Source organism: Esox lucius, chromosome 21 (genome assembly GCF_011004845.1).
Source record: "Esox lucius isolate fEsoLuc1 chromosome 21, fEsoLuc1.pri, whole genome shotgun sequence".
Taxonomy (NCBI): Eukaryota; Metazoa; Chordata; class Actinopteri; order Esociformes; family Esocidae; genus Esox; species Esox lucius.
The window spans coordinates 28,436,392-28,463,285 of record NC_047589.1 but is presented as its reverse complement, the minus strand read 5'-3'; the positions used below and the strand labels follow the sequence as shown (position 1 = coordinate 28,463,285).

The 26,894-nt window shown below is 40.2% G+C and overlaps 1 protein-coding gene across 1 annotated transcript; it reads right to left on the bottom strand.

Annotated features, from left to right (window-relative positions):
- Window positions 1-479: 479 nt before the first annotated feature.
- LOC105019609 (putative inactive phenolphthiocerol synthesis polyketide synthase type I Pks15) lies at window positions 480-17,112 on the bottom strand. Its single transcript, XM_013139710.2, has 7 exons — window positions 17,091-17,112; window positions 16,858-16,933; window positions 12,368-12,521; window positions 12,053-12,213; window positions 9,715-9,921; window positions 8,269-8,450; window positions 480-715 (listed from the first exon to the last, which is right to left on the bottom strand). Exons 2-7 carry the CDS (start codon window positions 16,913-16,915, stop codon window positions 641-643), a joined length of 837 nt encoding a protein of 278 aa, XP_012995164.2. The 5' UTR covers window positions 16,916-16,933; window positions 17,091-17,112; the 3' UTR covers window positions 480-640.
- Window positions 17,113-26,894: the final 9,782 nt, after the last annotated feature.

Sequence of the window (26,894 nt, the reverse complement as noted above, 5' to 3'; positions counted from 1 at the left end):
TTAATAGTTTATAAAGCAATTATCCACAAGTTATGTTCAATAGCTCGGACCCAATGAAACTTACATGGAAATAACCAACTGATATAGCTTCAGGGAGAGCTGCTCTGCCATCAACATCCTTTAGTTTTTACATTTGAACAGCATTTCTGTGTGTGTGTGTGTACGTGTATGTATTGGCATGCATCGAACATTGGAATAATTCTAAATTCATTGTAAAAGTATTTGGATTTTGTCGCAAAACCTTGGATGAATTGTATTTATTATTTTACTGTCACATCAGTTATAGATAGCTGTTGATGCTGAATTTTCCATTCACTGAATTGACCTGTCATTTCAGAGGGCATGAAATACCCTGTGCCCTGTGAAGTCCATCGCTTGTGTATGTTGCTGGGATCGGTGATGATAAAAAAGGTTCACAATTTGTCATTCTGGATGTTGGAGCTCTCTTTCATGCTTATGGTGTATTTGGGATTCATCAACGCTTCTATTTGAGTGAATCCGACTTTGATGTCAGCCATACCACATGCTACTGAAGATGTGTACTAGGTTGGTCAAGAGGAGGGGAGGTAGATCTGACCTACTGCTTTGCGGCTTTCCACCAAATTCACAGTTTAAAAGCTGCAGATGATCGTTGTATTTGTCAGTTAGGATGATGTAGAGAGCAGCACTTCAGGGGGTAGACTTCACCATTCAACTCTGCAGACTTTGAAGAAAACTACAAGCAAATAAATAGTGAAAGTAAGACCACATGTGAAAATGGATGAACTTCCCTAGGGTTACATAACACAGATACAGTTCCGGAAAACATTTTGAGACCGCTGCACCTTTTTCTTTCCTTATCAAGAAATTTGAAAATGAAGGTACTGATTGAGGAACAGAAGGGTTAAAATTAAGAGACCACTGCAACTTGAAAGCTTAATTTTTTTCGTATCTGTATAGACAGTCAGTTAAAAACATTACTTAATTTTATCTATTTTAACTGGCATTCATCCCAATACTTTTTGTAACTTAATGGAGTAAGATTAAAAAGTATTAACTATAGTATGTTTAAGCTGCAATGTTTGTTTTTATTGTGTACAACCAATTGAGAAAAAAAGGCAGACTTTTGTAATATGATGTTGGGAGACAAGTCAATTAAGGCCTTTATAACATGAGGCCTTTATAAGTACTTTTCCTCATTTGATAGGCTGTATTACCTTATTGTCAAAATGGTTCACTGTACAAATCCCAAAGATATGTCTTAAGCAAAGAAATTTATATCCAATATAAAAAAGGTAAAAACTGATTTAAAGTAAATTTGCACTTTATTATAGATTTGTTTACAAAGATAAAATGAAATGCAGCGCAGATAAACATGTCTATACAGATGCAATTTCAATACTGTTAGCATCCAACAGCACAGAAGCAAATCATGTTCTATACAAAACATGAATATTACAAAATAATCCAAAACACATTTAGCAAACATGTGTACATATATAGGGATAATAAACAAAATAATTAACTGTTACAATGCCATGTAAAGTTTCAGACAGATAATGCTGAAGCTTATTGCAGTTGAATGTCATTGTTCCAAACTTTTCATAAGACAAGGAGATCTTCATTTGATCAGTTTGTCACTTAACCAAATCATGCAGCAACAGGGAACAAAATTCAGGAAAGTTATTTTGTGATTAATATTATTAGTAATCTCCATGTTACAGCAATTTCAGTTTAAAATGTTTTATTGTAATAGATATATAAGTGTTATGAGCTTTTTAAAACACTCACGCATCATGGTTACCAAATTAAGAACCTACATATGTGTAATTTCTGAAATCATTCTTTGATCAAATATGTAAATATGATGGGAGAATCAGCATTGATCTGTTCATATATATATATATATATGTGTTTTATATAAAATATATATTTTTATGTCACTTCAGGCCAGCCTATGCATTGCCCTTGAGGCTAATAAAAACAACCAGCCTGTAAATAACAACCAGAAAAACAGATATTTTGAATATTCTTGGTAATGATTTAGTAATCCTTAACATGTAGGCACTTGTTATACTGAAATAAATATAGCCGACAGATAGCCGATAGCCAGGCCCCATTGTTCAAAAGCTAAACGTAAAGTAGCAGCTAATCTTTAACAGACAGCGTCCAAAAATGACAATCATCAACGAAAACAGCCTTATAAATAATTATTTATTCATATTGTTAACAAGCTGAAAGTGCGTTTCATAATTTTGTTAGGTTTGTCCATCTATTTACAGGGTGCTAGTGCATATGGGTCTCTCAAGCTGAACACTTTATTGAATGTTACTTTACTGGAGTTTTCTCGCTGGTAATGAACAGTTTAAATTCAGAAAACAGTGAGAAAAACTAAAGGTTTCTCCCTGACTAGCTCTAATCAGATTTAACGTTACTCATTATATCACTAACTATTGGTTACCATGATAGCATAGTGGTGTTTTTGCCACCATGATGGCACACATCGCCCTCTTGAAGCTGTGTTTGTTAAGATGGAAAAAGGTCTAAAGTCTTGTAGCTTCCATGTCCTCTTTTTGGTAATTTTTTTGAGATTCACCCTCAGTGCCCTCCTTCAGGATTGTTATCAATGTAGAAACTGTGCTGTTTGGGTCCAGCAATTTAACCAGTGGCACATTCAAACCCCTCTCCTGAAAGATGAGGTTCTGCAGGGTCATGGCTAGCATTGAGTCAAAGCCTAAGGCAGAAAGAGAAGAATCGTTCTTCAACTCCATCTTGTCAACACCGATGGTTTCGCTGAGTACAGATCTTGCATATTCACTTGGTGAGGAGGAAGTGGTATTATGTCCCACACGGGTCTCTTTCAGTTGGGCTTTTCGCATCGCCTCCATAACTAATGAAGTCATTCGAATGGTCATTGCTGAATTTTGAGCCATCACATTGTTTGTCATGTTTTTGAAGTTAAACTTGCAAACAGCCTGTTGGGGTCTGTTCATCTTTAGGCATTGTTCCAGACTTTCGTGAATCTCTGTAACATCCATAACCATCAATCCCTTTGCCTCAAGTAACCTTTGGACATTATCCTTGTTCAGAAGGAGACCAAGATTCAAAGCCCCCCAGTTGATGGACTGCGCAGCAAGTCCATTTCTTCGTCTATAATGGCAGAATATGTCCAAGAATGAATTGGCTGCTGCATAGTTTGACTGTGAGCCATTGCCAATAAAAGATGCAACAGAGGAGTAGCACACAAAGTAATCTAACTTACAGTGCTTGGTTGCATTGTGCAGATTCAGAGCCCCATTCACTTTGGGCTTCAGCACTTTCTCATAATGAGATCTGTCAAGAGTTTCCAACAGGCCATCATGCAGGACAACAGCACTGTGGAAAACCCCTTTGATTGGACAAGAGGGAAATTTCTGGCCAATGTGATTAATTACTCTGAGTACCTGATCAGAGACAGAGACATCACATCCCATACATGTGATATGGACACAGTAATTTTTCTCCAGATTGCTGATCTCCTGTTGTATGTCTGGTGCAGGGTTTCTTCTGGAGAGAATGGTTATGTACCCTCCCCCTTTCTGAGAAATGAACTTCACAGTCTCAAACCCCAGCCCAGTGAGACCACCTGTGACAATGTACACAGAGTTCTTTTGGAAAAGCCTGTTTGGTTTAGGCGGCAAAGGAATGTTTGATATTGCATCTTTGGTATCTTCTTTTCCTATTACCAAAATAGGCAGGGTCTGTAAACTGAAGTATGATTCAGATTTCTCAACAGGCAGAACGCTGATGCATTCTGATGCCTGAAAGGTAGAACTTTCCAGAACAAATGATTTCCTGTCCAAATGCAAGGACTTGATCCAACGGTAAATATGTGGTTTCTGGGCAATGAGTGATCCCTTTTGTATGATGCTGGACATGTGAAGGGTTTGCATTTGAACAGTATCCTTCACACTTTGGAAAACACTCTTTGTTAGCAAGCCTTGGGTTTGGGAGTCACAAACAAGGATGATGTGTTCGACACCAGGGAAATTACCTGCTTTTGCCAACAATGAACCGTCAAACGGTGGTAGGACGACAAGTGCATCCATTTTATCAGCATTTGTAAACAGCCCTTTGGACTGTGACCCAATGATGATATTCCATCCTAATTGATTAGCTGTTTGGGTTAAGACCTTTACTAGACCAGAATTTGGAAAAGAGGAGACAATGCCCAAAGTTCTCTGTTGTTTGACTCTTGGTAACGCTCTGTGTAGAATTTCCCATGCCAGCACAAAGTAGGAAACACATGGAGCCTTTTTGAGGAATGGGAGCCTTTTTGTTTTGTAGCAGGCTCCTTCAGGAATCATGATCACAGATGATGCAGGAACAGGATAACATGAGACTACACGGTCTCCCACTTTCAGTTTCCTCACCACTTTCCCTACAGCTGTGACAGTGCCACTAAAGTCAAGGGCCAAAAGCTGGTGGTTCTGAGATGTATGTTTGTTCCAGAACATTGTCTGACCAAAGTTGAGATCGGAGACGCTAACAGGGTAGAAATCTGAAGAATGAACACAAATCTTACTGAGCTGAATCTCAACTGATTTCTCAGGAATGTATTTTTTCTCAACTTCACAGCTAATGGCAGACAGGTTAGTTATTCTGTAGGGATCAGCCGTTTGAAAGATACATGGCTCAGACACTGAAGAGTAAACATTTCCCTCAGAGCTCTCAATAGTTTCCATTGAAGTATGTACAATTTCAGATTTAAAAATCAGACCATCTTTCACAACCAACTCCTGGTATTTGCTACAAGGGTATGACATTAAGACCTGAGACAAAGCTCTGATGTCCTGTGAAGAGACAGAACTGATGTCAATCAGCTGGAAGGAAAGATCTGGCATTTCTGCAGCACATGCTTTTATCATGCCTGAGAGGACAAATCCTGGGTTGATGCGGTCCACTGTGTTTTCTGCTGACCTGTAGGTTACTACTCGTATAGAGTTTGAAAAATGACGTGCCCTTAGTTCCAGGACTATTTGACGGAAAATCTCACAACAGTTTAACATATTCTCCAGGACATTCTCAGTATTGAGTGCTGTGAGGTCTTCCTCGCCCCAGACAAACAAGACTTCTTGAATGTTTTTCTTGATATTTGAGATGTTAAGGTTGGCCAAAAGTGTGGGATTCCCATGGATTAAGAATTCTTTGGCACATGCAAAGGAAATAAATCTAGACTTTGAGCACAAGTGTTGCTGAATGGCTTTGGAAAAACTTTCCTGGTCAGAGAAAACTATGGCTGTTGGTGCCTGAAAGGACTTAATGTCCTCAGAAACCACCTTGAAGTCATTGTGGAAGAAGTATTCCTCAACAATATGAGAACGACTCTCAAGGTTCTTGACCATCACATTCTTAAGCTCAACTAACACTTTCCCCTCCTTGTCTGTAAAGCAACCACATACTTCAAAGTGGTGGACTCCTACATCAATTGCTTTCACATAGACAATCATTTCCTGTTGCAGAGGTTCAAAGACAGTCAGGCTGCCTATTTTGGCTGGAAACCCAGGCATGGAAGAAAACCCTTGTGATACAGTAACAGGAGCAAGTTGCATCAGGAAATCCAGAACTACAGGGTGAATGCAGTAATCATGTAACTGAGACAGCAACTCTTCAGGAACAGTGACAACTGAAAAAGCCTCCCTGAACTCTACACCATAGTGCACATCACTCTTGTTTTGGAAAACAGGGCCATACTGAAACCCACCATGACCCATGTTGTAAAACTCCACAGAACTCACCACTGACTGGCATCGTTTGGAGATAGCACTTAGCGAAATGTGTTGCTCTTCAACTTGCAGTTCTGGATTACACACTATTGTCCCTGATGCATAGGTTGAGGAGTTAGAGTGTATCTCAATGTGTGTTTCATTCTCTGATAGTTGAAGTTGCACTTTCATCTCTGGTGCATTTTTGGAAAAGACAAATGGACTTAGAAAGCTGATGCTGATTTGCACTTTGTTGAGTGGCACCTTTGGTTTAACATTTAGCATGAAAGCTGACAAACCCAACTCAATATAGAAGGCACCAGGGACAATGGCAACACCATTGTGTTTATGCTCATGCAAGTATGATACTGAGTCAGAAAACAGATCACAGCTGAAGCTATTGCCCTCACTTCCTGTCTGGGTTAGCACAGGATGAGTTTGCACTCTGTTCATCCGTGATGCAGGAATGATAACATCTTTCTTGGTGGAATCAAACTGATAAACAGGAAATGATGTTGTTGGAGTCTCTCGTCCTCTGTAGAACGTTTCCCAGTTTATCTGAACCCCCAACTCAAACAGCTTGGACACAGTGTTCAACATTGTCTCATGGTCTTTATCTTGCTGCACTGAGGTGAGCACTTGTGTCTCATTTCCCAGAGTCTCCAGGATGTTCCTTTGTAGGGCCCTTCTAGGGCTTATCTCCACAAACACCACATTCGTCTTTCCCTTGGTTGCTGATCTCACTGCCTGTTCAAATGAAACTGGCTCTCGAATGTTCTTGGCCCAGTATTTGCCTGTGCAAAAGTCTGTCTGCTCTGCCTCTTTACCTGTCACTGTTGAGAACAATTCTGTTTCAACATCATTGACCTGTAAAGAGCCAATACTCCCTTCAATTTGAGATAGGATGGGATCCATCATCTGGCTGTGGTATGCAGCAGGGACATTTAGGACATGAAGGAACAGATTCTTAATCTTGACTGAGCTATTTAGCTTTTGATGGAAATTGTCTATAGCCTCTGCATCACCAGAGAGGGTACAGGAGTGTGGACTGTTGAACGCTGCCAGACAAATCTCATTTGAAAAGGAGGAAAGGAGGCTTAAGACCTCTGTCACTGCCATGTTACTGACCACAAGCATTTTTCCTCCTGTGACCGTACTCTGCAGAATACTTCGAAAGTAGATCACCTTCACTGCATCCTCAAGAGACAAGAGACCTGAACAGTGGGCAGCAGCCACTTCTCCAACAGAGTGACCTATAATGGCATCAGGTTTGATTCCCCAGTGCTTGAAAAGACTGGCAATGCCAATCTGGATGGCAAAGAGTAGGGGCTGGACAACATCTGGTTTAGAAAAGTCCTTACTCTCAGACTCACTCTCAAGTCTGTCTATGATACTCATGTTATTGAACTTTTGGAAGAGCACCTCAACCTCCCTGATCTTCTCTCTGAACACAGGCTCATTTTTCAATAGTTGCTTGCACATGCCATGGTAAGTTACCCCATTACCACAAAATATAAATATTAATCTTGGATCTGAAAATGAGGGGATGGGAGTTTTACTCAGGGCAGACTTGAGTTGATCCTTTAGATCCACCAGAGAGGAAGTTCTGAAAGCCTTCTTGTATTTGTGTTTTAAGTGAGTTCTCTTACAAGCGGAAGTGTATGCAAGAGCTTCCAGATCTACTTTGTCGTCTTTGTCTATCTGTTCAATTGTGTGCTCCATCGTCATAATAATTGACTTTTCAGAACTTGCAGAGAGTACAAAATACTTGTGTGATTTCCTGCCATTCTTTTCAGAAACATGTGAGTGCTTGTGTTGTTTGACAATAACATGAGCATTTGTTCCTCCAAAACCAAAGTTATTTATCCCTGCAACCCTTTCAACAGAATTGACCCACTTTTCTGCTTTTGTGGGAACCTTAATATTTAAGGCTTTAGCATCAATACTGGCACTGTCCTCAGAATAGAAGAGTGAAGGGACAATGGTTTCATGCTTCATCATTAGGAGTACCTTGATGAGCCCTGCCACTCCAGCTGCAGATTCTGTGTGACCGATGTTGCCTTTCACAGAGCCGATGCAGAGTGTCTCTAAACCTGGAGGTCTGGCTTTGGCAATTACTTTGGAGATGCTGCCAGCTTCTATGGGGTCCCCCACTGGAGTTCCAGTCCCATGAGCCTCTATGTACTGGACAGCGGACAGGTCTGAATCTGTATAGATTCTGCGCAGAAGATCCTCTTGCTGGACCATGGACGGCTTGGTTATTGGACTGACTGTGTGGCCATCTTGGTTTACCGCAGTTTTTTTGATGATGCCCCAAATATTGTCATTTTCTTTGAGAGCCTGTGTAATTAATAATTACTGTTAAATATCACACGTAGTCTTGGAGAAAACTTGTAAGCCTTTCAAAGAACTGCCCCCTCCCCACTTTCAGGCAATACTCATATTTATATTCCAAGTAAACAGGAAGTGGGTTATGGTTCAATGGCTGCGTATAAGATTGTTGCAAAATTAATGATTTCTTCAAATTTAAATGTAAAATATTTACTTTTTTCAGTGGCTTCAGCAGAACAATCCCACAACCCTCTCCTCTGCCATAGCCATCTGCTCTGCTGGAGAAAGGCTTGCTGGTGCCTTCAGGCGAAATCATCTTTGCCATGCTGAGAGCCACAAAGACAGTTGGCTGTATGATACAGCTCACACCCCCACAGAGAGCCATCTCGCAATCACCTGATAAATTAAGGAATGTAAAATATTCTGTATATTATATCATCCAATATATGAATTATATATATGTATAAAATGTATTTGTATCTTATTATAATTCATATACAGTTAAGTCCAGAAATAATTGGACACTAACACAAATATTAAAGTTACAGTTAAATAATAAATATGGGCTTAAAGTGCAGTCTCTCAGCTTTTATTTCAGGGTATTCACATCCAAACTGGAGGAAGGGTTAAGAAATTACAGCTCTTTAATATGTAGCCCCCGCTTTTTCAAGGCACCAAAAGTAATTGACCGTTGACTTAAAAGCTGTTCCATTGACAGGTGTGGGCTATTTCTTCATTATTTCTTCATAATTTAAGCAGGTAAAAGGTCTGAAGTGGATTCCAGGTGTGGCATTTGCTTTTGGAATTTTAACCCACAACATGCACTCAAAGGAGCTCACAATGCAAGTAAAACAGGTCAAAATGAAATTAGAATACAAAATGAAAAAGCAATCCATCATAGCAATACCCGGAACATTAGGAGTGGCCAAATCAACAGTTAGGTACATTCTGAAAAAAAAAGAACGCACTGGTGAGCTCTGCAACACAAAAAGGCCTGGACGTCCATGGAAGCCAACAGGTGTGGATGATCGTTGGATCCTTCCCATGATAAAGAAACACCCCTACACCACATCCAGCCAAGTGAAGAACACTCCAGGGTTTAGGAATATCATTATCCAAGTCTACCATAAAGTGAAGACTTCAAGTGAGCAAATACAGAGGGTTCACCACAAGGTGCAAACCATTTATGCCTCAAGAACAGAAAGGCCAGATTAGACTTTGGCAAAAAAACATCTAAAAAAGCCAGCCCAGTTCTGGAACAGAATTCTTTTGACAGATTAAACTAACATCAACCTGTACCAGGAAAGAAATATGGAGAAGGCTTGGAATGGCTCAGGATCCGATGCATACCACACCATCTGTGAAACACGATGGAGGCAGCGTGATGCCATGGCCGAGGAAGGGAACGAAGTACAACACCGGCAGGTGCCTATGCTGTTCGAGCAGACTCGACACCTCTTTGGCCTTAGAATATTTGAATGAAGCTCGTAGAGAATTAAAATTGTGTCCCTTGGCGTGTTGTACCTCATACCCTTCCTCAGGGAACATTCAAGACATGGATTGACAGAATGTCCCATGCACTGGTAATGTAAATACGATGCATTACCAACCTTGTAAATACGATGCATTACCAACCTTGTAAATACGATGCATTACCAACCTTGTCTGATGGCTTGACAAGCGAAGTGAAGTGCAACCAGGGATGAAGAGCAGGCGCTGTCGATGGACACTGAGGGTCCAGTGAAGTTGAAGACGTAGGAGATGCGGTTGGCTGCTATACTCATAGCTAGTCCCGTGCCTGTCCAGTGGTTTAATATATTTGGGCTGATACCTCCAGTCAATTGCTCATAATCTCTGTTCATTAACCCTTAAAGAAAACAGACCAATAATAAGCTAGTTGAAAAGAATAATGTCATAATTAATTCATTTTAGAAACTGAAGCATTGGTAACCTTCAACAATGACAGAAAAGTAAGAATTTTGACTTTGGTAGTGTTCAGATTGTCTAGATTTTCAAACTTTACACCACTGGATCAAGAGACCTGGAGAATTTTCTATTCACATTCTGCTTAGGTTTTAAATTCTCTACTTTATGCATTCTCTACTCTCTGCTGATGTAGAGAACAGGGTACTCTGGCTATTATAATTGCTTAATAATATTACATCAAAGCTAAATCAATATCTGCAAGAGGAATTAATAATTGTAGTATTGTACAGTGAATAAAGTATCTGGAGTGTGATTACTGTTTAATAATGACAGTATTGTACAGTGAATAAAGTATCTGGAGTGGGATTGCTGTTTAATTATTGTAGTATTGTACAGTGAATAAAGTATCTGGAGTGTGATTACTGTTTAATTATTGGATCTGTATTCCTGCACTTTAGATTTTAAAAAATGGGGTTTAAAGATTTCAACAGGGGATCTACACACCAGCGTACATTTGAGAGCAAAGTGTGTCTGTAGTTGTGTATCACTCACAGAATGAGATGGCCTTCTGCAGTCTTATCAATATGAAATAAAAAATATCTGAATGCTACTTCCAGTAGCCTTCCTAGTTAGCCACACAGGTTCAACAGCTTTGCAGCTTTAGACAGAAAACAATCTGGAGATTACCATGTTGATGATATGAATTGTGATTTATTTTGATATTGGTCCCAAAAACATCTTTTGATACATTTTATAGCAACTTTTTGAATTGCAAAACAATAAAGATAAACTAGGCAAGCCTAGTTCGGCCGGGCCACGAGTAGAAGTGATTGAACTATGCAATAGCATAGACTCAGCGGGTGGTGAACACACAATGTGTGTAGTGACTGCTCTGACCACGCCGTAGCGTTTTGTGGTGTAACATACTAATATTCTATAACTCTAAGAACATCATGGTGGGAAAAATACTATCTATACTGCTTTTTCATTGGAAAATCAACTTTATATATATAGTAAGTTTTAGTTTATTTCTTCACAAAGTTCTATCAAGTGGATAAGTTGGGGTAGATAAATATATTTTGTTGCCCTCCCTCTAAACTGCTCTTCCTGGGTGAGAGTGCAGCTTGCTTCAAGACATATAGTCTAACATATTTATGAATAACATTCATGATGAATTTAAGTGATTTATAAATCTAAGTGATTAATGATGTTAGACACATCGGTTGCAGTTTGTCCATCGCAACAGAACCATAAACTGTTTTACTTTTGGCGTACTATATGTAGCTTCTGAAGCTTGTAGTTTACTGAAGTTTTAGTTTATCCTCAACTAATCCTAATTTGTTATGTTCTATACCTGGTCTACTGTGTGGCAGACTGTGTCACTAACCACTATGCTATTTAACAATGTTTAGTCAATTAGTCAATCAGTCTGAGAAATTTCCTCTTGTTGGTGATTATGCTGTCCGGCAAAAAGATTTATTGCTCCGATGGTACTGATTGGTCTATAGGTGGCCCTGTAATAAGCATGTCATTTGTAGCTTGTGTGCCAGCTGCCCTGTTTGATGTACAGGCCTGGAAACGTGTACGCTTGTCTCTCTAGTAATGATGAACAAATTTGCCCCACAAACATGCCTAGAGGAAATAGAGAGCCCCCCCACCATGTACACTGACAGGGCTGTATAGTTTAATCAAGAGCTTTGCATTTCACTTTGTCGATGTCACTAAGGAAATAACATGATACACAAATATCCACACACAGTAGTGAGTAAAGTACGATAATGCTTCCTCCTCCTTAGGAGGCTCAAAGGATTTGTCAGCAAAACACATAACCTGAACAGATTCTGTCCCCCAAAAAGTTGAACAAAAGGGTACCTGAACTACTGAACACTGACACAAATTGAATCTGTACTCCCTGCGTTTAAGCTGGATGTGTTATTTAGTGTTTTATGATTTGAATTCATATTCAATTAAAGTAATGTTGTTATAAAATATTATTACATTTGATATTGTTTTACATCAGTACACGTTGTAAAAGCAGATAACTGTATGTCAGATGATATTGTTCAACTTACCCAAATACACCCCTGTTCTGGTTCCACTGGCCTTTTCCATTGGAATCCCAGCATTTTCCAGAGCTCTATATGTACACTGAAGAAGGTATTTCTGCTGTGGGTCCATTTGTTCCACCTCAGACTCAGTGATGCCAAAGAACTTGTGATCAAACTCATTGAACCTGTGAAAATTATAAGGAATGTTATTTTGACTAATTTCTTATGACAGCCTGTTAAAGGTCAAGAGGCAGTTTTTATTTCAATTTTAATTTATTTCTAGGAGGAAATTAAGGACTCAATTTAACTGAATTAAGTAACTGTTATTTACTTGCTTACCCATCAATGAGCGCTGCCTTATCTGTGCATGATTTTCCCACTTTGTTGTTATCAGGGTCGTACCACTGGGAACAGTCAAACCTCTCATTTGGGATCGGTACTGCACAGTTCTTCCCCTCCAGCAGAACCTTCCAGAAATTGTCAAGCCCTTCCCCTGTGTGGACACAAAGTAAATGTTTCATTACTAAAGTTAGCAAGTTATTGGAAAATAGTTGGCTACTTAACAAAAGTTGTTCTATAATCCATATAATGAACTATAATGGCCTTCATGACATGTCTTTTTTCTCTCTATTCTCAAAATTTGGATTTTAAATCAACCAATTATTAAGTTGAAGTGTATACATTGCTTTTATCATTTAGAAATAACAACAGATTTAATGCTTACAGGGCCTTTGGAAAGTATTCAAACCCCAACATTTATTTACATTAGAGCCTGATATAAATGATTTTGTACTTTACCAATTCAGGAAATGAACCAGTTAAATGAATTATAATTATCATACAGATAATGAAACAATCTAGGCTAACCTCTGCTTATTGAGTTATTTACAGTATATAATCAAGTCTTTAAAATACATAACTGCCTTTGAATTGGATCAGCATTTTAGGTACTTTACATAGTGGGCCTAGCCAGTAATATGTAAAATACATCAAAAAGGATTCAAAAAATATTTTATATATTTAAAAAAATGTTATGGTTCTGCATTCTTTACTAAACAAATTATGAATGTAGTTTGCTTGGTAGTCAAATATATGGGTATCAGTATTGAGATACCTATTTATTAATCATCAATCAATCAATCAAATGTATTTATAAAGCCCTTTTTACACAGCAGTTGTCACAAAGTGCTTTTACAAAACACCCGGCCTTAAATTAAACAACAGTAGTGTTGAATTTCAGTGACTACGAAAAACTCCCTAAGAAGGCCAAAATTTAGGAAGAAACCTAGAGAGGACCCAGGCTCAGAGGGGTGTGCCAGGTGAGATATTAAGAGTCCAATTGTAATAATTAATTAATGCATGTGGGCTGAGTCCAGAGTCTATTTAAACTTAGACCAGGTCAGAAGCATGACCAGATGGACAAAGAAAGGGACAACACAGGGAAGGGGGAGGTGTCAGCACAGTGGCAGCTGAAATCGTCAGGTATCGTCTTGATCTGCAACACAACCAGGATGACTTTGGACAGGGACAGGAACGGGTCTTTCAAGCCTGGTACTCCGCAGGTGTGAGCCAGGACCTCCTGTCCTCCTAAGTTCAAAATGGGAGGAGACTGGGAAAATTCAGAAAACGCATTCCTCATATCAACAACGATTTATAGTGGAGAAGGAGAACTTAATGGAGAAGGATAAATGACCCTACTCCCCCAGCACAGTAGTATAGCAGCGTAAGACCTTGGGACTGAGACAGGGGGATCCGGCAACACTGTGGCCCTATCTGGGGGAGGCCCCGGACAGGGCCCAACAGGCAGGAAATCAATCCACCCACATTGCCAAGCATCAACCAAACCGCAACCACCCTGTATGAGGGCCGAGTATTGCCAGCAGAGTACAGCCCAATTACACAAGTGCGCAATAGAGAGTCAACAACAAGCCAGGGACTCCTCCCTCGAAAGGCATTGGAGGGAGGGCATCCCAGTGGCGATGAGAGCCCACCTGGCAAGACAGCAAGGGTGGACAGTATCAAGCCTTCTGGTCACCTTCACGCCATCGGGCCAGGCTACACCTAATCATAAACCGTGCTGTAGAGATGAGTCTTTAGAAGACAAAGTTTGCACTGAGTTTGCATTTCTAAGCTTAATTGGCAGATCATTCCACAGTAGTGGAGGTCTATGAGAAAAGGCCCTCTTTCTGGCTGTTTGTTTAGAATTTCTAGGTACAATTAAAAGGCCTGTATCCTGCGATCGTAGGTTACATGTAGGTATGTATGGCTGGATCATTTCAGCGAGGTAAGTAGGAGCAAGTCCATGTATTGATTTATAGGTTAACAATAAAACCTTAAAATCAGCCCTAACCCTAACAGGCAGCCAGTGTAAAGAGGCTAGTACAGGAGTAATGTTTTATTTATTTTTTGTTCTAGTTAGGATTCTAGCAGCCGTGTGCAGGACTAATTGAAGTTCATTTATTGATTTGTCAGGGTCACCAGAAAGTAGAGCATTGCAGTAATCATGTCTAGAATTAACTAAGGCATGGATTGGTTTTTCTGCATCGGTTTTTGATAGAAAGTTTCAGATTTTTGCAATGTTTCGAAGATGGAAATAAGCAACTCTTGAGATGCAGTTTTTCTCATTTCTACACTAACATAATCCTTGCCTGACATTTGCGTCTGAAGCCGAGCCTCTAATTCTGCTATCTTTATATGAAGACGATAGTTATCCTCTGTGTTGTAGCTACAACAATTACTGTGATAAGGTATGTTAATGGTACTTCAGGGGTTCAGGGGTGAGTAGTTCCGATAATTATGTCCAAAAAGAGTCCCGATGTAGAAAAGTTGTGTAAGAGGTCAACCAACCGGTCAACAAATAAAAAATATTGCATTGGTAAACTCTTAAAGTAGAAGTTTAATAATTAGTTTATATTAAGTAAATACGAAAAGGTTTGGCAGGTAGCCAGGTATGTAACAGCAGGCAGCGTACAGCACGTCAATAATCCCACAATGCAATGCCTTGACAGTTTTGATCAGTGATTTACAGTTAACTAGTTATCTAGAAAGGTGAATCACTATCACTTTACTCTCTTGCTCCTTTATACTGAATGTGTTTAATGTCATCAAGTTGGCATATCGTTCCGGTTAATCCAATTATTTTGGTTCCTATTCCTACATGCGCTTTGGGACCAAGTTATTTACAAGCAACATTTTTTTCAGCGACATGAAAAAGTTGATAGATTTTATTTTTCCCCTCTTTAATTTCAGACAGAGACTCTGCCTACTTTAACAGCTGTCTGATCAGGACTGGTAACTATATTTCAAGTTGTAGAACTTCCCCGGAACTTAAATGTATGCGGTAAAAAATGTCAGATACATTTTTGTGGCTTAAACAAACAAATTATCTACATGGGTGTTTTTGCTACTGTCTGTAAAAACGCAGACAGTTACTGTGACGGCAGGTGAAGCATTTTTGGGTACATCGCCCTATACTTCAGCTCTTAAGGTACACAGGTCTGTGAGGGTTTGATATTCATATGTTGATGAGCTCTTCCTCTGGTCACAACAACATTGGTTTTTGTCTGGCGATAACAAGCTAGCGCTCATCACCTGTCTCACACCATCCCTGACAATCTCCTTTCACCATGACAACGACCTAACAGGAGAGTGAACAATGCTGCCTGCCATTGGTCGACCTGCTCCCCTGTTGACGAACCCCTCCCTCCGCTAAAGCGATGTGGATCCTTCCAGACCGTCGCTCCATCTATTGGCGGCTTAAAACAACCAAGCTTTCCTTTGTTGGTGAACATTTTCATACAGTTGTACAAACCGTTATGTTCAGCGGCTTGTTTTTATGCTACCGTTTAAATAAAAACGAAAGCTCTTTATTCTTTTGTTATTAAAATAATTATACAAACTGACTGTTATCTTGACTTCATAGACAGATCATCACATGGAGGTCGCCTGCATAAAATAGAACATCTTATGTACTTCCCAATTGTTACCGCAGAACCTTGAAGTCAAAACAGCAAATCAGAAAATTACCTAAATATTTGGTAAAACTGAACATTTCCCAATGCACACGGAATGTATATAAAATTCTCCAATATATGTGCAACTGGCCATTACGTTTTGGGTGGGGCATCATTTGGTATTAACAAACTGTGATCAGTGAATACAGAAAACCAGCGTGAATGCATGTGTGTAACATCAGCGGCATAATCTCTGTGTGTGAAATTCGATTGTAACATGATCCTGTACTAGAAAATTCTAGAATCAAACAAAAGTACTTAAATATTCGTGCATTTGTTATTGAAGACATTTTATCAGTGAACTTACTTAGTCTTGAATCTTCATTTGGCTATACGATTAATGTCCAATTTACCTTTTTTTTATCACTGGTAAATTGTTTAAAATACAGTCTAAATTCTGTTAATTAAGTGTACTTTTTTTAGCCCTTTATATGTTGCTGTGGTCAAGATGATTGGCTGTCAGTCCGGAAAACATTAAGAGACCATTGAACCGTTTGCTTTCCTTTCCAAAAAAGTTGAAAACGAAAGTTTTAAGTGAGGAACAGAAGCGTTCAATTTGCAGTGGTCTCTTCATTTTAACCCTTTTGTTACTCACTCAAAACCTTCCTTTTCGACTTTTTCGGAATGGAAAGAAAAAGGTGCAGCATGGTCTCTTCCTTTTTTCCGGAGCTGTATGTTGAGGGTTCATTAATTACACAATATCCATTGTTACACACTGCATTACCTGTAATAAGTTAACATATTGAAATACAATTTACAGTTTTTCATAAATGTATTTTCTGTAAAAAGAAAAGAAAAAGAAAAGCAAAATGTTACCTCCTGGAAAATTGCATCCAATACCGATGACAGCAATGTCATCCTCAGCATCTCCCATCTTTACATGCGTTGGAAACTGCAAAGGGAGAACTAGTATGAGTTCATTATCAAGCTAGCTTCAGGAAAATGTAGTTTGTGAAACAGAGATTTTGGATATTCAAGCATTTTAAAGCAATTGGAAACAAAACAGTAACGTCAAATTGTATTAAATGAACGCTATCAGTAAGAAGGACCTGAAGAAGCACCTGCCTCCTGAGAGATTGGCAACACCACCTTCACCTCAGTCACCCTTTTATACCAGTCATCAAAAATGATTTACCTTGAAGAGAGTGAAAAATGTACCATTTGAGGAACAAGGAAGTGAATTTCTGCGAAATAAACTCATATGAGTTGTTAATTATTAATGTAAAAAATGTAAGTAAGATTGTCTGCTATGTTGGTTTATAGTTCATACACATGGATAAATCAGTATTCTGATATATTTTAATATTGTCATTATACAGTTTTGCATTTCTTTAGATAATATATCCAAATGTCAATTACATGTTAATATTGTATGAGTAAATAATGTATCCAAATGTCTATTACATATTAACATTGTATGAGTGAATAATGTATCCAAATGTCTATTACATGTTAATATTGTATGAGTGAATAATGTATCCAAATGTCTATTACATGTTTATATTGTATGTGTAAATAATGTATCCAAATGTCTACTGCATTTAGTTGTACTGCACTTGTACTTGTTCTTCAATGATAATAAAGTTGAATCTAATCTTATTACGTAAATATTATATGAGTAATAAATTGTAGTAATTAACAGCACATTTTCAATTGAAATACGAATTAATATATAACATGCTGACAGATGCAATGTTCTACTAAATGTGTAATTAATATACACATATTCTCAAACATGTTTAATAATTTGATGGTGATCTGATGTTGTCTTGTTCTCTGAAGATATACTATGATCTGTAGTAAACTATTGGACTATTTTCATAACTGCACAGGTTGTTGTTATTGTTTTAGGATTCAAGGTCACTTCCTTACTGCCCCTAACTGAGTCATGTTCTGAAGAACAGTTCGAGGGACTGGCCCTGAAATTATGACTTACTTGTCAAGAGGGTTGTTTGTTATTATACTTGGTTGAATTTGTAACTTTGACAATAATGTACCAGCATATACACACAGGTGGGAAAACAACTATTTTGGCAGAAATAACACCTTCATCCAGGGCCTGTTCCAGGCAGGGCTGCAGTTGGGAATCCCAGGACCTGCTACATACTCCCATAGGGCCACGCACATAATCCCATAGGGCCTCGCACATAATCCCATAGGGCCTGGTACATAATCCCATAGGGCTTTGCACATAGTCCTATATGGCCTTGTACATACTCCCATAAGGCCTGTTACATAATCCCATAGGGCCTCATATTCACTCCCATAGGGCCTGTTACATAATCCCATAGGGCCTCATACTCACTCCCATAGGGCCTGTTACATAATCCCATAGGGCCTCATACTCACTCCCATAGGGCTTGGTACATAATCCCGTAGGTCCTGGTAAATAATCCCATAGGGCCTGGTACATATAGCTCCAGATAAAATTAAGAGGCCACTGCAACTTTTTCTTTCCTTTCCAAAAAGGTTTTTGACTGAGGAACAGAAGCGTTCAATTTGCAGTGGCCTCTTAATGTGAACCCTTCTGTCACTCACACAAAACCTTTCTTTTAAACTTTTTTTTTAAAGGAAAGAAAAGGGTACAGTGGTCTCTTAATTTTTTCAGGAGCTGTATATAATCCTAGCACATGGTAGCTGCAGACCTCTCTGTTGTCCAATTCCAAAATAAAAAAACCTGCAAAAAAGTCTTAAGAGTAAAATCTCATATAATGTATCTAATGTCCAGTTACATTGGGGCAAAAAAGTATTTAGTCAGACACCAATTGTGCAAGTTCTCCCACTTAAAAAGAGGAGAGAGGGCAGTCATTTTCATCATATGTACACTTCAACTATGAGAGACAAAATGAGAAAGAAAATTCCAGAAAATCACATTGTAGGATTTTTAATTAATTTATTGGTAAATTCCTCTGTAAAATAAATATTTGGTCACCTACAAACAAGCAAGATATCTGGCTCTCACAGACCTGTAACTTCTTATTTAAGAGGCTCCTCTGTCCTCCACTTGTTACCTGTATTAATGGCACCTGTTTGAACTTGTTATCAGTATAATAGACACCTGTCCACAACCTCAAACAGTCACACTCCAAAAGACCAAAGAGCTGTCAAAGGACACCAGAAACAAAATTGTAGACCTGCACCAGGCTGGGAAGACTGAATCTGCAATAGGTAAGCAGCTTGGTGTGAAGAAATCAACTGTGGGAGCAATTATAAGAAAATGGAAGACATACAAGATCACTGATAATCTCCCTCAATCCGGGGCTCCACACAAGATCTCACCCCGTGGGGTCAAAATGATCACAAGAACGGTGAGCAAAAATCCCAGAACCACACAGGGGGACCTAATGAATGACCTGCAGAGAGCTGGGACCAAAGTTGTCAATCTCTAGATTGTCGGGGAAACGCATTAGGGGGCGTGGCGTAACTCCTTGGAGTAGAGCCAGTGCCAGCAGTTCCTTATTACCTATCACACACCTGTTCCCGCTTGGCTCATCACCGGCTGTATTTCTGAGGAGCCCTGACGACCCGTCCCTGCCGGATCGTTGATTCACGTTCGTATGTGTTACAGCTCATAACGAAATCCTGAAATATGCCTTGCTATTTGATCTAAACTATCTTGTCTCCCTGTGACTATAGGAATCTTCCTGACGACCATCATCAGCTCGTGTACCAACCTCCTGCCCGTCCACTACTACTCTGCCTACTACCTGCCTGTGCCTCCGCTGCCAGCCCGTGTACCGAACCCTTGGCTTGCCCACGACTGTCCTGCACCTGCTCCTGCCCTCTCCTTCCCCTCTCCTTCCCCGATCTTCCCCTCTCATATTAAACTCATTTTTGCACTTCACTCATCCGGTCTGCATTTGGGTTCCTTTCAGTGCTGACAAAAGTAACGAAGACTACCATCAGTAACACACTACGCCACCAGGGACTCAAATCCTGCAGTGCCAGACGTGTCCCCCTGCTTAAGCCAGTACATGTCCAGGCCCGTCTGAGGTTTGCTAGAGAGCATTTGGATCATCCAGAAAAGGATTGGGAGAATTTCATATGGTCAGATGAAACCAAAATAGAACTTTTTGGTAAAAACTCAACTTGTCGTGTTTGGAGGAGAAAGAATGCTGAGTTGCATCCAAAGAACACCATACATACTGTGAAGCATGGGTGTGGAAATATCATGCTTTGGGGCTGTTTTTCTGCAAAGGGACCAGGACGACTGATCCGTGTAAAGGAAAGAATGAATGGGGCCATGTATCGTGAGATTTTGAGTGAAAACCTCCTTCCATCAGCAAGGGCATTGAGGATGAAATGTGGCTGGGTCTTTTAACATGACAATGATCCCAAACACACCGCCCGGGCAACATAGGAGTGGCTTCGTAAGAAGCATTTCAAGGTCCTGGAGAGGCCTAGCCAGTCACCAGATCTCAACCCCATAGAAAATCTTTGGAGGGAGTTGAAAGTCTGTGTTGCCCAGCGACGGCCCCAGAACATAACTGCTCTAGAGGAGATCTGCATGGAGGAATGGGCCAAAATACCAGCAACAGTGTGTGAACACCTTACAGAAGTGTACCTATGACTTACAGAAAACATTTGACCTCTGTCATTGCCAACAAAGGGTGTATAACAAAGTATTGAGATGAACTTTTGTTATTGACCAAATACTTATTTTCCACCATAATTTACCAATAAATTCATTAAAAATCCTACAATGTGATTTTCCTCATTTTGTCTCACATAGTTGATGTGTACCTATGATGAAAATTACAGGCCTCTCTAATCTTTTTAAGTGGGAGAACTTGCACAATTGGTGGCTGACTAAATACTTTTTTGCCCAACGGTATATGGCTGGTTGATTTTAAATAGAGAACAGGATCAAAGTGTAAAATCCGTCTTGGCTACAAAATACATTTTAATGTGTTATAAATTAAATTGGGCTCACTTGAAGCCACAGTTACATACACAAGGCTCTATAATAGCTCAGCAGTTATACTGTACATTTCATAAATACATGACATAATACACCATTTTCAGTGACCCTTTTTGGCTTAATATCGCTTCTTTTCAAGACTTCATCTTTAAAATACTCTAAAAGTGTACTGGCTTGAATGCTTAATAATGCCCTCTAGCACTCTATCCCCCAGGGAATTGCTTAGGAAAGTGGGATTCAGTTTTGTCCTTTCTTGTAACTTTAATGTCACCTAATGACCTAGTAATTGATCAGCCTTCCAACAGCAAGCGCTTCTCTACTGTAAAATGCTTTACCATCACAACTTAATGTCCCTATTTGAAATAATCATTATATCTCCTTTAGATCTAGTGTTTACTTATTGGTGACTAGTTGTAGAGAAGTATTTGGTCTGTATTAGATATTATGAATGATATGTGTGATATGGTTCCAACCCCTCAAGGTAAAACAACGTAAAACAATTTTCATCCTGTCCCTGAATAAGGCAATGTTCCTGAAAATAATGTGTTTTTGTGACACCTGAAAATAGGGCATCTCCTCTATAAAATCTTTGGCATCTCATGTAGATAGTTTGCAAGATATTATGTGATGTGTAATCTAAAAAATCCACAGGACAAAAGACCCTCTGATTTGGGCAGAAACCATTCATCGGAGAATAGCCAAAACAAACTATCTTCAGAATCCACCATAGACTGCAAACGTAGTTTAGAATGTTGCCTTCTTGGCAAACAGGTCATGTCTTTCTTGTAAAGTAACAATTAACTACTTTTAAAAAAAGAATTTAAGGGATCCTTGTGAATATTTACAGCTGCACAATCGAGAGTATTCTGACTAACTGTGCCACAGTGTGGTTTGGTGGATGCTCTAATGGCTGACTGGAAGGGTACCCAGCTCCCAACCATCGTAGACCTCCAGCGCAAGCGGTGCCTGCACAGGGTGGGCAGCATCATCGGGGACCAGGCCACAAATTGTTTGCCCTCCTACTATCAGGCAGGCGATATAGGTCTCTTTCTTCCCGCACCAGCAGGAACAGGAACAGTTTTTTACCTACTACTGTAACATTGCTGAACTCTGTATCCAACAGAAACTAAACCCACCTGCCCACCGCTTAGTACTGCCTCTCGCGGACCTTGTTGCACTACTCCCTTGTACTACTCCCTGGTACTACTGGACTTTGACACTGCTTTGCAAAGTTGCTAAATGTACACCTTCACCTCAAGAACCTCGTTGCTGCTATTACTGTAGTTGCACATGCACCTTCAATTTGCCTTCTTGCACATTTATTATTGCCCTCTGTACTAACATACATTTGACTTAATACTTGTAAATACTTACACATTCCTGCCCTCTTCTATTTGCACTTCTGGTTAGATGCTAACTGCATTTTGTTGAATAGTATTTGTGCTGTTCAGTGACAATAAAGTTGAATCTAATATAATCTATCTAATCACATACTCTTTTGTTTGCTTGACTACTGTACCTGGACATCACAATATTGTACAGGTAACAATATAGGACACAGAACCCTGATACCATATAATAAATGTAGAAGACATCACTATTGATCCATATGACTAAAGTACCTAACTACACTATCGATACCAGGGGCGACGCTAGGGGGTAGCTTGCGGTTGCTCGAACAACCCCAAGGATTGTCATAGCAACCCCATAGCAACCCCAGAAAATCATAACCATTGTTTTTCTTTTTCCTTTTTATTGGCATTTTTTTAACAGATAAATTGCAGTACAATATCGTGAAGCAACTGCTCGGAATAAGCGAGTAACTAGGCTACGATACTCCCCCACCCCCTGCCTCCCCGCTACACTAATGATAACATAAAATAAATGTAGTGAGATTAGATTATTGATACCATATAATAATGGCCATTGCTCAATGGTCTACCTACATTCTTTATATGTGACTATCAAATGCTGTCTTTTTTGTGAGTTAAAAATGTTTTTGAAAGTGTGCAGGAAATAAAGGATATGCATAAACAAACGTTACTGTTTCATATCAACACTTGAAAATCAGAATTACTGTGCTGTCTGCCAGCATAATTACGAGAATCTTGGTTTGTGATAATAGTTATACTGTTCCCAACTTTTGTCCTCAAGACCAAATCTGGTCCTTCAGAAAACAATCACATGAGATTAAGTATCTTCTTTTAAGCATGGTCAAAGGTTTATTATGCTGTGGTTGATGTATTAATCCCACAGACACATAATTTCCTACTGTAACAGGAATACACACAGGTCGGGTATTTAGTTCCCTGGGGGTGTTTTATTACTGGAACACAACACAGCTATTTTTAAACTGCTGTGTCAAGGTGAGGCAGCTTGGTGGTTTGGGTGGCCTCATGGAGATGGTTCAGGAGGTATGGGTGTGGGCTGTCGTAGCCTCAGATGCCTCTACCATAGGCAGAAATTCCAGTGGGGACGGGGGGGCAACTCTCCCATCCTGGGAAAATTATGATATGTCCCGCCCAATAAATCGCTGTAAACATAATTACATAATTTCAATAATATTAATAATATGCTATTAAAGCACTTGTGCTGACAATAGACACTTTTTAAGTTTACAAAAATTGCAATCCTTGCCCTTTGCCTCACAATGGTTTGATCCACTGCCCCCCCACCTTTAAAGTGAGAACAACATTTGACATTGTCAGACTATTGAGAACGTAGAGCCCTGCGTTAACAACCAGTCCTTGACAGCTGTAACTCCAGCTTATATTTTCCTAATTCCATATGGTCCCGTTGTCAGCATAAACCAATGTACCTATCCCCTGTGAAACATGAATAAATGTGTCATCTGTTTTAGGTAAGAAATTGTGAATACGACTGGTCTTATGATTTTACCCTGAGATATAATTTACTAACAAAAATTCAGAACTGACCCCGACCTTAAAAGTTATATTGAAATACCATTCACCAAATACATAATCCTCCTCCATGAACTGCCACCTTAACATGGTGGAGGGGTTTGAGTACCCGAGTGACCCTAGGAGCTATGTTGTCTGGGGCTATATGCCCCTGGTAGGGTCTCCCAAGGCAAACAGGACCTGGGCGACGGGTCAGACTAAGAGCGGTTCAAAAAAAACTTTAATGATGGAAAACATTTTAAGGACCGTGATGTCGCCCGGTGTGGCGCAGCCGGGGCCCCACCCTAGAGCCAGGCCCTGGGTTGGGGCTCGTATGCGAGCGCATGGTGGCCAGGCCTTTCCCCACGGGGTCCGGCCGGGCTCAGCCCAAAGGAGCGATGTGAGTCCGCCTTCCCGTGGGCTCACCACCCACGGGAGGGACCTAACGGGTCGGTGCATAGAGGATCGGGCAGCAGTCGAAGGCGGGGGCCTCGACAACCCGATCCCTGGACACGGAAACTAGTTCTAGGAACGTGGAACGTCACCTTGCTGGCGGGGAAGGAGCCTGAGATTGTGTGTGAGGTTGAGAGGTTATGACTAGAGGTAGTCGGGATCACCTCTACGCACGGCTTGGGCTCTGGAACCACACTCCTTGAGAGAGGATGGACTCTTCACCACTCTGGAGTTGCCCATGGTGAGAGGCGGCGGGCTGGTGTGGGTTTGCTTATAGCCCCCCAGCTCTGGACCTTCTTGGAGTCTCTGGGAGGGGTGCTGGAAAGTGCTCAGACATTGACACCTGGAGGGGTGTGATTGGGAGGAACGGCCCCCCTGATCTGAACCCGAGTGGTGTTCAGTTATTGGACTTCTGTGCTAGTCACAGTTTGTCCAAAACGAACACCATGTTCAAGCATAAGGATGTCCATCAGTGCACGTGGCACCAGGACACCCTAGGCCGTAGGTCGATGATCGACTTTGTTGTCATTTCATCTGACCTGTGTTACTAATTAACAACTCAAGTAAATGCAAACTTAATATCCATAGTAGCAAAATGGATTAAATATTTTCATTACTAATCCATTCACTTTTTTTTACACAGGAATTTAAGAATAAATAATATGAAACTTTTATTTTGAATGATTGTGAAATGCTGCTGATCATGAACAGCCATAACAACAATCAATTGTTGGATATTTACAGCAAATTATTTTGGCAAATTCCATGTAGGCTGTCATGGCTTTTACTGAGGAGTAGCTTTTGTCCGGCCAGTTTACTATAAAGGCCAGATTGATGTAGTGCTGGAGAGATAGGTTGTCCTTCTGGAAGGTCCTCTTATCCAGGGACGGGCAGTATTTATGATACACGTATTTAAAATACATACAGTTGTGCTCATAAGTTTGCATACTCAGGCCGAAATTGTGACATTTTTGCATGGATTTAGAAAATATGACTGATCCTGCAAAACAAATATTTTATTGTAGGATAGTGATCACATGAAGCCATTTATTATCACATAGTTGCTTGGCTTCTTTTTAGATCATAATGATAACAGAAATCACCCAAATGGACCGTAACAAAAGTTTACATACCCTTGAATTACATAGCCTTGTTATAGACACACAATGTGACACACCCAGGTGAATATGGCAATTAAAGATGATTTTCCCACACATGTGGCTTTTTAAATTGCAATTACTGTCTGTGTATGAATAGTTAATGAGTTTGTGAGCTCTCACGTGTATGCACTGAGCAGGCTAGATACTGAGCCATGGGGAGCAGAGAAGAACAGTCAAAAGACCTGCATAACAAGGTAAAGGAACTTAATAAAGATGGAAAAGGATATAAAAAGATATCCAAAGCCTTGCAAATGCCAGTCAGTACTGTTCAATTGCTTATTAAGAAGTGGAAAATTCGGGGATCTCTTGATACTGTATTGCGAATGCTGCACTTCCTGCGGGCTGGAGTACTCTATTCATCTTTATGGCTGTGGTAGCCTTATGAGATTAAATGAATGCACCTGTGGCTTACTGAGGAGAGCTCTGACAGGACTCTGGGACTATAAAGTGCAGAGCCGGGAAGGTAACAGGGAGAGATGGGGTGGTTGTAACAGGACTGAATTCTGTATCAGATGAATTTCTGTTATCAGACGATAGTACGGGCCGTGCTAGTACTAATTTTAATGGAGGGAGCAGTTCGCTGGTGGTTAGGGCATCCGGCGGCGAAGATACATAGAAAGAGGGCCTGGACGCTAGGGAAGATTAGTGGGTTGCTAGGAGAACGTGGGTTGCTGCTTCCCTGTCTAACATTCACTACCTGTGCACCTTGGACGCGTGTCCACTGCCAGTACGGAACCAGCTGCCCGACCGGTCCAACAAGCGTGCACAGGCTCCGACCCCAGGGTGTGGTCTCATCGGCTTTAAACCCATGACACTAGCTGACAGGAGGGACATCCAGTGGGGTTAGGGCTTCTAAGAGGTGGAGGCTATTTATTCCATAGTGTGCCGTGCTAATGATCTTAGTGTGTAGTGCTATTTATTCCATAGTGTGCCGTGCTAAAGATCTTAGTGTGTAGTGCTATTTATTCCATAGTGTGCCGTGCTAAAGATCTTAGTGTGTAGTGTTATTTTTTCCATGGTGTGTTGTGCGTCTTATTGTAGTCTTGGTCCGACCTGTTTAACCCATCCTGTTTAGCCTGTGTGATGACTGTATTATGAGGTATCCCTATGAATTATTGTCAATAAAGGCAGTTTGTTATATGTGGTCTTGCCTTGTTGTGTCCCAGCTTTTGACTTCCGGCCCTCATGGATAAAAAAATGGTGGTGGCAGTGTCAACATTACCCTCTTAGACTCGGTCCAGTGACAGCCCCACCTGAGGTTTATTACAATACCAAGCCAAGGTCAGCTAGACTTAGAAAGATTTCAGCCAAAACTGCCAGAAGAATTGTTCGTTATACAAAGAATAACCCACAGGAGAAATACAGGCTCCCCTGGAAAAAGACGATGTGGTTGTTTCAAAGTGTGTAATATGACGAAAC

Coding starts and splice junctions, on each gene's coding strand:
- LOC105019609 (XM_013139710.2), bottom strand. CDS start 16,915: ATGGGAGATGCTGAGGATGACATTGCTGTCATCGGTATTGGATGCAAT. Junction 12,214..12,367: donor AAGGCAGCGCTCATTGATGG/GTAAGCAAGTAA, acceptor TAATTTTCACAG/GTTCAATGAGTTTGATCACA. Junction 9,922..12,052: donor CAGAACAGGGGTGTATTTGG/GTAAGTTGAACA, acceptor GTTTTCTTTAAG/GGTTAATGAACAGAGATTAT.